General features: G+C 35.4%; 2 protein-coding genes across 16 annotated transcripts in view; one reads left to right on the top strand and one right to left on the bottom strand.

The window, feature by feature from the left end:
• The window catches only part of ano3 (anoctamin 3), a 49,241-nt gene extending 42,991 nt beyond the window's left edge, over positions 1-6,250 (top strand). For all 14 annotated transcript variants that reach the window (XM_083545704.1, XM_083545711.1, XM_083545710.1 and 11 more), the window contains 5 exons: positions 458-610; positions 1,981-2,128; positions 2,295-2,384; positions 2,471-2,576; positions 2,663-6,250. In XM_083545704.1, the coding sequence (XP_083401830.1) occupies positions 458-610; positions 1,981-2,128; positions 2,295-2,384; positions 2,471-2,576; positions 2,663-2,845 (680 nt within the window). In that variant the 3' untranslated portion in view covers positions 2,846-6,250. The remainder of the gene's footprint in view (positions 1-457; positions 611-1,980; positions 2,129-2,294; positions 2,385-2,470; positions 2,577-2,662) is intronic.
• A 6-nt stretch (positions 6,251-6,256) lies between these two features.
• slc5a12 (solute carrier family 5 member 12) lies at positions 6,257-13,890 on the bottom strand. 2 transcript variants are annotated; one of them, XM_083545718.1, is made up of 15 exons: positions 13,431-13,890; positions 11,913-11,978; positions 11,768-11,819; positions 11,489-11,556; positions 11,203-11,357; positions 10,276-10,416; positions 9,925-10,054; positions 9,737-9,825; positions 9,428-9,540; positions 9,045-9,112; positions 7,977-8,063; positions 7,689-7,864; positions 6,873-6,976; positions 6,644-6,780; positions 6,257-6,558 (listed from the first exon to the last, which is right to left on the bottom strand). In XM_083545718.1, the coding sequence occupies exons 1-15, from the start codon at positions 13,782-13,784 to the stop codon at positions 6,397-6,399; spliced, it is 1,902 nt and encodes a 633-aa protein (XP_083401844.1). In that variant the 5' UTR covers positions 13,785-13,890; the 3' UTR covers positions 6,257-6,396. The 2 variants fall into 2 exon arrangements, with proteins under 2 accessions (XP_083401844.1, XP_083401845.1); XM_083545719.1 differs by lacking the exons at positions 9,737-9,825; positions 9,925-10,054.
• Positions 13,891-14,088: the final 198 nt, after the last annotated feature.

The raw sequence follows: 14,088 nt of genomic DNA, 5'->3' as shown, positions 1-14,088 counted from the left end.
TAAACATCCCTGCCAGATGTGCAAATGTTTTGGTAATGCTGATTGATGTTAAACTTGTCTATGTGTGTTGATAAATACCATCTGTAAAGTCCAAAGCATGTGCACAGCTCATTTACATTTAATCACGCACATCAAACTACAGAGGGGAAAAGCTTTCAGTGAGATAAAAGCATGAAATTATCGACAAAGAGAAAGGAATAGTGAATGTTTTCAGAAGACAAAGTGGTAGTTATTTTGCTTAATGTCCATACCAAAATGTGAATAAACCCGTCTATGCAAATTAGAATAAGACTAAATATTTTGAATTTTTTTTCCAAACTAACAGGTTTTTTTTTTTAGTGAATACACCATTGTAAATATACAGACAAACCATTTACAAATGAATTTGTTAATATCCAGTTAAATGAGGCCCAGTGGTCAAACAGTGCTGTTATAATCACATGGCAACTCTGTGCAGTGCTTCAGTTTGGTTTTACCACCATCTTTGTGGCGGCTTTTCCTCTGGCTCCTCTGCTGGCTCTGCTCAACAATATCATCGAGATCAGGCTGGATGCATACAAATTTGTGACACAGTGGAGGAGACCCATGCCAGCCAGAGCTACTGATATTGGTCAGTTTGTTCAGCCTCTCTGTCAAGATTTTGACTACAGCATCAAAAAAGCTCAGTTTGTCTGATTTTACTATATGCAACAATTTATAGTTGGAAATAAACAGAAACTGTAAGGGTTAGGGTTAGGGCAGGTGTCATTCTTTAGTATTATAATAGGCCTATTTTGGTTTAACATTATTGCAATGATGCCTTTACATTCAGGTAGATTAAATTTTTTTCTGAGCAAGAATTCAGAAGTATATATTAGCCAGTTAGTGTGAAGAAATGTTAAGTTTTCATACCTGAGTTTATTTGATTTTTTCTTTTCTCTAAAGAAAATTTTGGCAGTAATTTATGAGATGTTTGCATCACAAGACGGTAAATATTAAAGATATTGAGTTCAACAGTTGGATTTGGCATGCATGCATGTTCAGTTAATGCATAATTTATTTATTCATCTTCAGTCATTGTTTTATCCTTGTCAAGGTGATGCAGATACAGAGCAAACATTATTTCAGTAAAAGTGGTCACAAGTCAGAAGAATTAATCCTGGAAGGAACCATCAGTCCGTTGCAGGGCACCCTGCACACCTATTCACTTCTAGGGGCAATTTAGCTTTGCCAATTTACCTACTACCTACTACTACTGTTTTTTGGACAGTAGGGGGAAACTGGAGAACCTGGAGCTGTCTCACAGATCTTTGATCCATGGTGTTATCCTGAGTTCAGGTTACTCCCTGTGTGGAGTTTTGCATGTTCTTCCTGTGTCTTTATTGGTTTCCTCCTGATTTTCTAGCTTTCTCCTATTATCCAAAAACATGCTGGTAGGACATGGTAAACTGGTTACTGTAAATTACTTAGAGTTTGTGTGTGTGTGTGTGTGTGTGTGTGTGTGTGTGTGTGTGTGTGTGTGTGTGTGTGTGTGTGTGTGTGTGTGTGTGTGTGTGTATGTGTGTGTGTGTGTGTGTGTGTGTGTGTGCATACATGGTGCCCTGTGATGGACTGGTGTCTTGTCTGGGATGTATTTTCACTTCATGCCCTGTGATCCACTGCACCCTGCACCAGAATAAATCAGTCAATGGAGATGAAGGAATGAATAAATAATATCAGGGTCATATTTAAAAAAATCCTTCCCTAAAAGCATCATACCAATGATGGTGTATGGGGCAAAAAGAAATGGCCACATATTAAGATTTTCATATTGTGTAATGCATTTGGGGGGAAAAGGCTTTATTATATATTACTCGTATGGTTGTTCTGAGAAAAAAATGCGCTGCTAATTATGTTTGAAAACAAGCTTATTAAAGTGTTTTTTGTGTAAATTTTTTGTTTAGTTTTATGCTTTTTGTCGGTATAGCCATAAGATCTGAGCAGTCTTTCTTCTCTGCTTAGGAATCTGGCATGGTATCCTGGAGGGCATTGGTGTGGTGGCTGTTATTACCAATGCCTTTGTCATTGCCATCACATCTGACTACATACCTAGGTTTGTCTACGCCTTCAAATATGGGCCCTGTGTGGACAAGGGCTACCAGCATGAAAAGTAAGGATATGCCTTTAGCCTGTTTTTTGCATATAACATATTTTATAAATTCAGACAGCTGTTGAAGTAAAGAAAATACTTAAATGGATAATTTTTTTTAAATAAGGAAAGCTTCTTGATAACATGAATATATATATTGTGTGTGTGCTTGTGTGTGTGAGTGCAGATGCCTGAGAGGATATATGAACAGTAGTCTGTCTGTGTTTGACATGGGAGAGCCAAAGAACGGAAGTCAGTATGAAACACGATATTGCAGGTACGAATATAAGTATAATCTCTAAAAAGAACAAGTGCACTGTATGTGTATAATTCGGTGCTTGAGCTTTCTGCTCATCTCTGCAGGTATCGGGACTATAGAGCCCCTCCATGGAGCTCACAGCCCTATGAGTTCACCCTGCAGTTCTGGCATGTTCTCGCTGCCAGACTGGCCTTCATCATTGTCTTTGAGGTAGGTCAAATATTTACGAAAAAATGTTACTTTGTATTTCAAACACACAGCCGTGTCCATATGTGATTGTGTTATGCTGTCCTCAGCACCTGGTGTTTGGCATCAAGACCTTCATTGCTCATCTGATCCCAGACATGCCTAAAGACCTGTGTGAGCGTATGCGCAGGGAAAAGTACCTCATGCAGGAGATGATGTATGAAGCAGAGCTGGAGCACCTGCAGAAGGAGAGAAAGAAAAATGGCAAGCGTTATCACCACGAGTGGCCTTAGATATGCCTAGCAGATGGACATATCATATGCGCATCCATGCACACACTAAAATAAATAACCATTACAAGACCACACATAAATACAAAAACAGTGGACAACTTTGCAGAAAGTGCAAATTATTTGCATTTAATCATGCATGCATGTCCATGCTGCAGCTTTGGATGGCTAAGCTCTACTGACCAAACCCTCAACACATGCTACCCACTTTGATTGCTGGGTTCTTTGCTGGTGAATCGAAGATTGAGGCTCAAGTTCTTAGAAAAACTGTTGGTCTTGAGTGGACAGTCCTGATCTGGACCAAAGAGCTCCTTCCATGACTCTTGCCTGAAGCCTTCCTGTCTGGCTGAATATCAGAGTACAGGATGAGATTTTGCTTTTATCCTCTCTTATGCCGCTCCTGCTGTATTTTGCCTCTTCTGGCTTTGCTATTTTCTGAAGGTCTCTTGTTTGTCTATTTGTTTTTCAAAAGGTAACAGGATGCAATTGTATTGTTTACTATGCAGATGAAGGACATTGGAGTTTGTCCTTAATGTTCACACTTTCGTCACTCTCCATAGCTCCTTTTCTCTCTATTTCTTGCTATTTTTCTCTTTTTCTCTGGAAGCTTGAAACTGCAGTCAATTATATGCTATCTAACTCTCTTTTTTTTTCAGTAAAGTGCAGTTTGGCCTTTGTGTTCATGCTTGTTTTTTTTTTAAGAACAAGGCTTGGCTTTTTCCTTTTTGCTGTTCATCATTAATTCACAACTACTCTACAAAGAAAAGTAACTTTTCAGGTAATGTGGATACCAATTTATGCAAAAATACAACAAATTGATATTAACATCATGTACCATCTTAACATAGCATGCAGATTCAACATTCTCAATCAGAAAATAAGGTTTGCTTTATCTTAATGTTTTGTAGATTTATTTGAAATTAATCATTGTTTTTTTTATTCTGTCCCTTGTCTTGCAATAGGACATGTGTGTACGCTAATAAGCAGATCCCCTGTGTTTTATTGCTTGTGGGCTGTTGACTGGGACTGTGTTTTGCTGTGTGCTGACTGGAGATTCAGAATGTTTTTGTTTAAGATGTGGTTTGTATGCCTGCAGTGGACCATGATTCATTCATGTGTATCTCCACATGCCTGGTCCTGCATCAAATGGAGTAGAGTAAAAGATTTTTTTAGGTTTTTGTCATGATTAGTAGATTGTGAAGAGGTCAGATGTACAGCAGAAGCAAATATTGTTTATAGCATTAGGAATTAGTAGCATTTGATGGAATGCTACATAAACACACATTTTTTTATTTAATTTGTCATGCCATCTATTAAAATATAAAATTGCAGAACGTAATATACCCCTTGTGTTCATGCCAAATGCCCATTTTTACTTTTTTAGTAAAGTTTAAATATACTAAAAATGCTTGTTTTAAAGACAAAACCGTAGATTTTTAGTTAATCTTTGCTCTTTTTAACATGAAAAACTTTAAATCTACATTTGTTTTATTGACTTTATTGTCTTTCTTGTTTATATTTCACATTATGTGCAGTTCTTTTCATCTTTTGAAAAAAAGATTACAAAAAATATTGAATTATCAAATATCAATTGCCCCTAACTGCTTTGTACAAAAATATAACATAACAAATAGGTCAGTTCACTCTACATTACATTACCACTATGGATTATTTACCTCATATCTGATTACACATGCCTGATGGTAAGAACATCCCCAGGCATGAGAAGTGCTTTAGTGTGTGTTTACTAATCCCCCAAAGAAACAGATTCATCCATGTCTAGTCATTTCAGTATTGTCAAAAATATTATCAACTGTCTTAGCTGCCTGTACTGTAGTGTCTAAATAGTGATTTTTTTGCAATGTAGCTGACAGAACACATGGGTTCATTATGTTTCTGCTATATACAGTGCAGCTTTATGTCTATATCTGTATGTAAGAAACTGAGAGAAAGCAAACACGTGTGTCTTATAATGAAAGCTGCTGTCACATATCTCTTTATTTGCCAGACCCTATGGTGAAGTATCTGTTCTCATCAGGCCCATGCCACCTTTTACTGGTGAAACCAAATTTATATAATTTTACCTACCTTATAATTAGACATTAATCTGTGTACTTAAGTACATAATTTTGCATTTTTGCATCAACATACCATATAAGGCATATACATACATCACTCTGAAATAAAGGAGCACTTTAAAAGCATGGATCATTTCACGGTACCTCTGCAGAGTCTCTGCAGAAAAGAAAAAAGTATGGCAATTATAAATGTAACTATAAATATTATTGTTTTAAAGTCCATTTATATATTTGTCTGTTCGTTTGATAATTTATTAATTCATTTATAATTAGTTTATTTGTGATGGCAGTAATACAGAGTGTACAGTGCTCTTGATTTCAGGTGACAAATAACTGGTACATTTGCCTAAAATCTAGTGTGAGATTTGTAACATGTCGTACTCTCACCATGATGTATTTGGTAATCTATGCATGATCTCAGCCATGAAGCCTGCATCTGTCTGGTGTTCTATTGAGAAACACGTGTGTGTGTTCTGGTGCACTTTTTCTGTGGAGTCTGCATGGAATTCTTAGTCGAAGATTATCTGATCTGTGATCAGTTTGTTGTTTAAGTGCACAACTGTCAGTCATGTTCACTCTCTATTAGACCATCTTACAGTGAAATTGGCCTAGTCATCTAAGTAATGGTTTCCAGCAGTCTGGCAATGAATTATCTGACACTGTCTTCTGTTACTTGCTGATGAAACAATATTGTACCTTAAATAGGCTCGACTGTGTACAAAATGTCCATATTGAAGAAACCTGACACAGGCACACACAACAACGAGTTGTAACACAGTAAATAAAGCATGCAATACATGGTCCATATTTAAAATAAATTTTCTTCTTAAGGAGCACTTGTTATTTGGACAAACTTCAGTTGAGTAAAATAAAACTGGAGTGCAGTTCATGTATCATATAAAATGCAATGGCTATGACTTGATATTTCACACTGCATAGAGAAAATAATGACAAGTGAAATTTGAAATCCATTATGCATTAGTAGGATATGCACAATTGCAATGAATAATGATGGGTAAATATGCTAAACAGGCAACATGTGCTTACTCAATGAGTTAACAGGATTAGGTATATAATCACCTGCTGACCTCTCACCCCATCAGATGAGCTGGTGATGACCAGTAAGGATCCCAATATGTACCATACAGAATGTTTCAGTACAATAGCACATTCAGTGCATCCTGATTTGTACTTGATAAATATGGTGACATAAACAATATCAGCAATGTGTTTTGTTTACACCATCCCTGTTTACATGTAAAAATAAAATTAAAAATACTATGAAAATTGTAAAAAAAAAAAAGAAAAAAAAAAAAAAAAAAAGAATAAATTTGGATATTACTTTTTTCTGTAATAAATCATTGACTGTATCTTTTAACTAGCATGATTGGTGTTTTTTTCTTTTTATGAAATAACATTTGTTTTTCTTTGTAGATTACATAATGTAAAGTATTTTTCTAAACAGTTTTTTCAAGGTTACAATTTTTTTGACAAAACATGGCTATCTTTGTCTGGGACAAAACCTGCATTCATGTATGCCTCATCATTTATCTTGTTATTCAGATTGCTTCTATTTATTTCATTTTTCTGATCTGGATTATTCTCCCATGCTGCTCCAAAATCTGCAACATTCAAGTCCTGAAAAAAAGGAGCAATGGAAGAGTTAGTTCTTCAAAGTGTACATGCTCTGTTCTCTTTTATCTGTGTACATCAGGCATCTCACCACTCTGTCCTCTGCCCTCTGTCCTGCATGGTTGACACCACACCAGCACATGGTCTTGTATTTCTCTGACCAAAAGCAGAACAAGTTACACACTGGCCGGATCAGCCCAGGCTTCACGTCCTGTGGCTTAGTGGGGCCTGCGAACAGACAATGAAGTCTCAAGTCTTAAATGCTTTAATTAATTGTTATTAAATATAATATACATCTTTTAGATAACTATGTAACTTACCTGTTATCAATGTGATAAGCAGACCTCCTATAACTGTGGCAAGAAAACCCACTGTACTGAAGTATAGATAGGACATGGAGTACCAGTACTCAGCCAGCACAGATCTGCACATGACATGGGAGAGCAGAGGTTGATTTGACATATTATTGATAATAATGTCTCTTGTTATGACTTTTGTATTTGGCAAGCACTGTATTATTTTATTAAGAAGGAGCACTAGGGTGTAGCTTTTTTTCCTATATACAATAATCTCTATTCACGGCTCTGAAATTATTTCATATAGCAATTTATAGGTTTCACTGTACTAAGGAATTGTTTTTGTATGTAATTTAAGGGGCAATAAGCATTTAAAAGTAAGCGACAATATAAATCAATTTACGGAAGATTTGCAGTACAACAGACATGAGAGAAGGTTTCACCAAATCTTTTCAGATGCCATTTTATTTAACTTTGCAACATCGGAGCCTAATGTGTCATGACTATGTTTCTAAAGGTCTATTGTTATTTGAACAAGAAAAAACTATAATCATTATGCATAAAACATATCAATTTACAAAGACAAATTAATTTATTAAATACAATAAATTCCTTTGGCTAAAGAATTCATGAAAGCAAATTAAGTAAATGTGTTTTTTCATTCTTTTTTTTTATTCTTTTCACAGACAAGCATCAACATTCTTCATAGAGTGTTGGAGGAAAGATGTAGGAGTATTCATTTAATGGGTTTTGGTTGGCATATTTATCACTTTACAGCGCTTGCCTTTTAAGCATGTTGTAAATAGTAGAATAGTACAGTAGAAGTATAATGTACTATACCCTGTGTATGAGCTGACTGTCTGAGTGACTGCTGTAGCTGTGATGTTCACTAGGTTACAGGTGTCTGTGCTCAGGGGCAGGGCATGGGTGCTGTTGGGAAGAGCAGGGTGAATGAAGGCTCCCACTCCCACCCAGAAGGACACAAAAATGCCCAGTATCAGACCTCCAACAGCCCCCTGAAGGCAGATCACATAACAAAGCATGGTACAATTAGCTACAGATACTCAGCAATTACCCCATGTACCCTTGTAAAAAAAATAATTTTGTTAAGTAGAGGTTTGCATTGACCATAGTGTTTGTGAAAGGGAAGAAAATTCCTAAAGAGAAGAGACCAAGCGTCGGCCCTCCGCACATGCCATGAATGCTGAGAGCAGCCTAGAGCGGAGAAAAGCAGACATTACTCTGGTTAAAGGATTAAATGAGCAAAAATAAAATCTGCTTACTCAAAAGTCTTTTCATGAATTTTTCCATCTGGACTGTATCCTGATAAGTTTTTAACTACATGCATAATGTTGTATTTAGTGAGTATATTTAGCCAGTTTGACATCCAACACTCAGAAAAATTGTGCTAAATTGTACTTATCTTTGTTGCAGGGCTGGCACACTGAAAGGTATTTCTTATGTACCTTTAATTTGACCCTGTCAAGCTTTACCATTTAAAAAAATGCCCAAACTAATTGGGGGCCATTTACTCTATGTATTTAAATAGTATTACCGATATTATGTCAAAAGTTCCATGTAAAATATACAAATTAAAGATGTAGAATCGATGGTACTATCCCAGCAAAACTGCTGACAATATTGCTTCTGCGCAAACAAATTCATCACATTACCTCTTTCTGTAAACAAAAACTATATTTTCAGAACCTTCTGCAAAATAATACCCCACAAGACCACTTGATCTGTCACATGACCGTTATATATCTCACTCACAGAACATCCAGGCACACAAACCTATTCTCAATTACCGACTCACAAGAAATACACACTAGCATCTGTTTATAGTAAAAATATATTGCCTCTCGCTAATAACTAGTGATGTTTCTTAGCCTCAACTATTTGCATGCACAATGCTGTTTTATTTCTGTAGAGAAGAATTAAGTATTAATGGTGTATGTGCTGTATGGGGTTTTGATCGTTAAATGTGGCATGTCTCTAATTGTCTGAATTAGTTTGTGTGGTAAAAATCTACTATTTTGCAAATGCATTTACACATTTATATAAGTAAAGGAAAACTTATCCTGATCATACGGTAAAAAAAATTAAATAAATAAAAATGACATTAAACGTTTTGATACAACCAATGCAGTTTTTTGTTGCTGTAAACAAAAGCAATGTGTGATCCTGCCTTTTCACCTGCACAATTGGCCCCATGTTTGATGCTGCTACTGCCATGCTGGTACAGATCACTCCAAATATCACACCTGCATGAGCAAACACAATCTATTTTAGTGTCGCAAATGCTATTAGAGTTTACTTTCCTATTGTAAATCTGTTTTATATACCGCTGGAACAATAATTAGACTCTTCACCACTAAGGTAATATGATCAGTCCTGTATCTTTAATTGCTTTTTCAGGAGAGTGTCATATAGCTGTAAACCATATAATTTATACGGCAGTAACAAATATTAAGATGAGCTACTCCAGACTCTTTTATGATCTATACGTATCGCCACACAGTTTGTCACTGCTAAAGCAGATAGAAAATATGTAATTTGAATGTCATGCTTAAACTTACACAAGGCTTTGCTTATCCACATAGCTGCTTTGTTAGAGAGGTTTCTGAAACATTGACTCACAAAGTCCTCATACGTCACTGTGGCCAGCGCGTTGATACTGGCAGCCACTGTGCTGAAACCAACCAACAGCAGGAACTCATTTCTCTTTTAACGATAAAGAATGCAATGGAATTTGATGTCTTAGTTAAAATAGAGTTTAGACATGCTATCACAAGCCACAGCTCTTTGTTTAACCCATAAAGTGCTATAGTGGTGGTGATGTTTGAAAACAATGTAAAAAAAAAATGTTAGGTCAGCTGCCAATTTACCTGAGGGTCCCACTAAAAGCACAAGCCACATACAGCCCAGGCAAACCCGGAAAGTTGCCCGATACTTCTAGTACAAAATATGGCATAAGCTGTAAAAATGTGCAAAGTTATGTTTACAACTGTTTACTGCTACAATCCCGCATAATTATGTCAAATTTTTAATTCAAGCATTAAAGAGACATTGTCACCTGATCAGGAGCTGACACAAAGCCAGCTGACCAGGGGTCACAACCAGAGTAGAAGGAGTACATGATGAGTCCTGAGACCACGCCACAGAACAGAATCAACAAAAGACCCAGCAGATTTAGATATAGAGCACTGACAGGAATAAAAGAGAAAAAAATCCAGTGGCATTTATCAAACTATTTAATATATTTGGTATCCTTTTATTTTATTTTACATTACTTTTTATTTATTCAATATTTTTCCTAGTTTATTTTCTCTTATTTAGTCAGCCAAATTCACTGGAATTTTTTTGTTGCACCTCTAATGAACCAGGGTACCTTTTACTTTATTATTTTAACCATAGAAGAACTGACCTGCGAGCATGGGTCTCTGTCTTACAGGAAATACAGCGCTGGATGGTGGACTGGTTTACACCGTAGATGCCCAGCCATGTAAACATGCCGCCAACAGAGACTGTCCAGAATGTGTGTCGTCTCAGAGGACTGAGGTCAAAGCTAGAAAAAATCAGTACACACATTAGGCCTGAGATATTTTTTTGGAATTTATTTTTCCTTTAAAGATTTATTTCATAAAACCTTTGACTGTTGGTGAGTTTATGATTTATATATATAGTAGCAGTAGAACTACACTGCATTTCTGTAACACAAACCACATTACTGTTTTTTCTCAGTTGCTTTGGAGCATTTCTTTGCTTTGGAGATTATAAATGCAATACTATGCAATCAAATAAATAGATTTGTGCTGCTAAAATTCATTTATTCCATGCAGAAAAAATTCAGCCTTGTGCAATTTCAATCATTGTAATAAAAAACATAGTTTATATTAAGAAATGCTGAAACTGTGCACCATCATCCTGACAACATGACAAACATTTTGATAATCTTGTTTGTGAATAAAGACAAAAAGACTTGTTATTCTAATGGCAACGAGATGTTCATTGACACAAATACTTACTTTTGAGAGATGAACTAATTATTTTGCAAGAAATCCAATGAATTGTGCTGCTTATACAAATTGTTTTGAGAAATGCACATGGTTTGCAAATATTAAGGATGATTTGAGAAATGCTTCAAAGCAACTGAAAACTGTAAAGGTGAACACAATTTTCAAAGATAAATTGCAATTTTTCAATTTACTATGTATTCATAGTATTATTCATTGTTTTTTTTTATCCATAAGTTAACTTGCATTAAAATACAAAACATATACAAATGTTGAACACATACAGATTTTGAACACAATTTTGCACTACTTCTCGTAAGGCTAGTTGACATACATACTCAAATGCATTTAGTCTCTGTCCATTCTTTGCTGTCTCCCATACTGTACTGATTCCTCCACTTTTATTTGTACCTTGTACCAGCACAGAGAGAAAACCAGCCACCATCACCACCATCTGGAAGGCATCGGACCAAACTACAGCCTTAAGTCCTCCCTGTAACACATACAGACATAAAAAAAAAAACAGCTGTGATCTGCTGGTTTTAATGTTCATCTTAGCAGTAAGTCGGGTGTTTTCTTTAAAAAGACTACTAAATTGTGCCCCTAACAGCTCCACCTACTCACCAGTGTGCAGTAGAACGTGCAGACAATTCCAGTAGCAAATATGGATCCCCATAGATTAAAACCTGTCACTAGGGGTAGTGTGTTTAGAACATAGGTTGATAGACGGACGGACGGACGGACGGACGGACGGACAGACAGACAGACAGACAGACAGACAGACAGACAGACAGACAGACAGACAGACAGACAGACAGACAGACAGACAGATAGACAGAAAGACAGATAGAGTATATGTTATGTGTATAAGTGTATGTTAGTGCTGTAAAGTCTACATCCTACCTTGATTCAGAGCTAAAGCTGGAGCATAAACCACTACTCCTGTGTACAAAATCTGTAAGATGTCAAAACACAAAGTGACCAAATCTGGTCTTTAAATTAAATAAATTATTGTTACTTTTTCATAAGCAAACCATTTTTTACTCACGGTTTGCACTGTGTAAATGACAGTAGCAGCGATACGGACTATCTTGGAGAAGCGTAGCTCGAGATACTGAAAGAAACATGATTTACATTATTTTCTAATTTAATACAAGAATTTTAAATAAACAATATATATTATTGACAAAAAATATTAGTCAATTGTAGAATCTCTGAAATATATTTTAATGAATTTGGTATTTTGGAAGATTTGGTATGCCATAACATTTTTTTTGCTAAAATGACAGTGTACACTTGAGTTAGCACTTTTTTTTTTTACTATTTATACTATCTATAATTTATTTATTTTAATTTTTTAGCCAAATCCATTAATATGTTGTCTAAACAAATGCTTCAATATAAAAGTTTGTGCATGTTGAAAGTTTAACCTTTGTATAAGCAGGTAACAGTCAATAACACAATTTGCTTTAAATGTAAATAGGAACATAGAAATGGTGCAGCATTTATATTACAGTTTTTCTCAGTTGCTTTGAAGCATTTCTCGAATTCTTCTTAATTTTTGCAAACCAGTAAGTGCATTCTCAAAACAATGTGTACAAACAGCAAAACACATTGGATTTTTTACAAAAGCCTGTACTTTTCTTAAAATCCTTAGTTTATCTCTCAACAGTAAGTATTGATCCATCAAAATGAAAGTCCCTTTGTCATTGTTTACAAACAAGATTGTCCAAATGTTTAGTCATGTTGTCAGTATGACGCTGCACAGTTTTAGTATTTACTGATGTAAACTACGGTTTGGATTACATGCACAAGGCTGAATTTCTTCTGTATGGCATTAATGAATTTCAGCAGCAAAAATTAATTTTGTTTGCATATTTGATTTATATTGATTTCAAGAGACCGGACAGGATTCACACTTTTTCTGTACTATATAAGTGTTCATTTGTTTCTTGGTTGTTCATCCATTTTTAAAATGTATAATACTTTGTTTTGCTCTGTTGCCAAATGAAGGCTCACAAGATTCACCTTTTGACCTGTTTTAAAGAACCAGTTAGTCATTGGTTGATCTGATGCCACTCACTTGCCTTCATTAGTGAAATTTAAGATTTTTCTGCACAATTCATCAATTTAAGAAACATTTCCCAAGAAAAAGTTTAACAGAAATTTAAGCATGACAGATGATGACAACTGGTTTAACCATTTTACATTCTATTACTTATACAATAAACTGATGCTTATATGTTTGGGGGTTAAGACTATTTAGGTGAAACTAGTATAATATATTTTGATCAACATGACATAAACGACTGATAATGTAGGAAACAAAGGTCAATTGTACACAATAGATTACATGAATGTACTAAAGCATTCACAATTTGTTAAAAGCAACAAGAATTGCTTTTATGGTGTGCACAAGTGAATAAAGTATGTGGAGATTGAACAAGCAGTTATGAGAATGTCATTACTGATCTGAGAAATGCTCCAAAGCAACTGAGAAAAACTGTAAATATTATACTTAAATATTCAATGTTTAAATATTTTCTTTTTCTTTTTTATATAGTACCTCATATGTGCTGGTGATACCTGACCGGTAGAACACAGGAAGAAAGAGCTCTGCTGTGAAGACCACCATCAATATGTAGGCAATGCCAAATATAATATATGCAGCTCCAAAGCGGTATACATCTGAGGGAGTTCCAATAACAGTCACTGCTGACATGAAGCTGGCTGTGAGAGAGAGTGCCACTGGAACACAGGTCAACTGCCGTCCACCAACCAAGAATTCGTTCGATGAAACCTTTTTCCTTTCCTTTATGGCAAAGAAGACTCCAATGCCAGAAGATACCACAAACAGGCAAGCAAACACCACATAGTCCAAAGTTTGGAACATTACCACACCACTGTTTGGATGTCCCATTGTAGGTCTGTGATAATATACAGTATTAAATTATTATAATAAGATTAGAAAATATGCTATATCTATGTGCACAGAAGCCTCTCTTTCGTCTATGTTTGGGATATTATGATCTGTGAATGTTTTTTCTTGAAGGATGTTTTCGGTACGTTAAAACTGCTGAGAGCAGACACCAAAGTGCAAATTGCATGAAGAACACATTAACCATTAACTTGTTTTCGTTTTTTTATAAAGGCTTAATATTGAGATCTTATCAAGTAAAATATATTTCTAAAGCGAATTTCTTGTATGTAATATTTGACTTCAC

This window comes from Silurus aristotelis (assembly GCF_946808225.1).
Source record: "Silurus aristotelis genome assembly, chromosome: 7".
Classification (NCBI taxonomy): domain Eukaryota; kingdom Metazoa; phylum Chordata; class Actinopteri; order Siluriformes; family Siluridae; genus Silurus; species Silurus aristotelis.
Note: the sequence above shows the minus strand (reverse complement) of the source record. Positions and strands in the feature narration are given on the sequence as shown.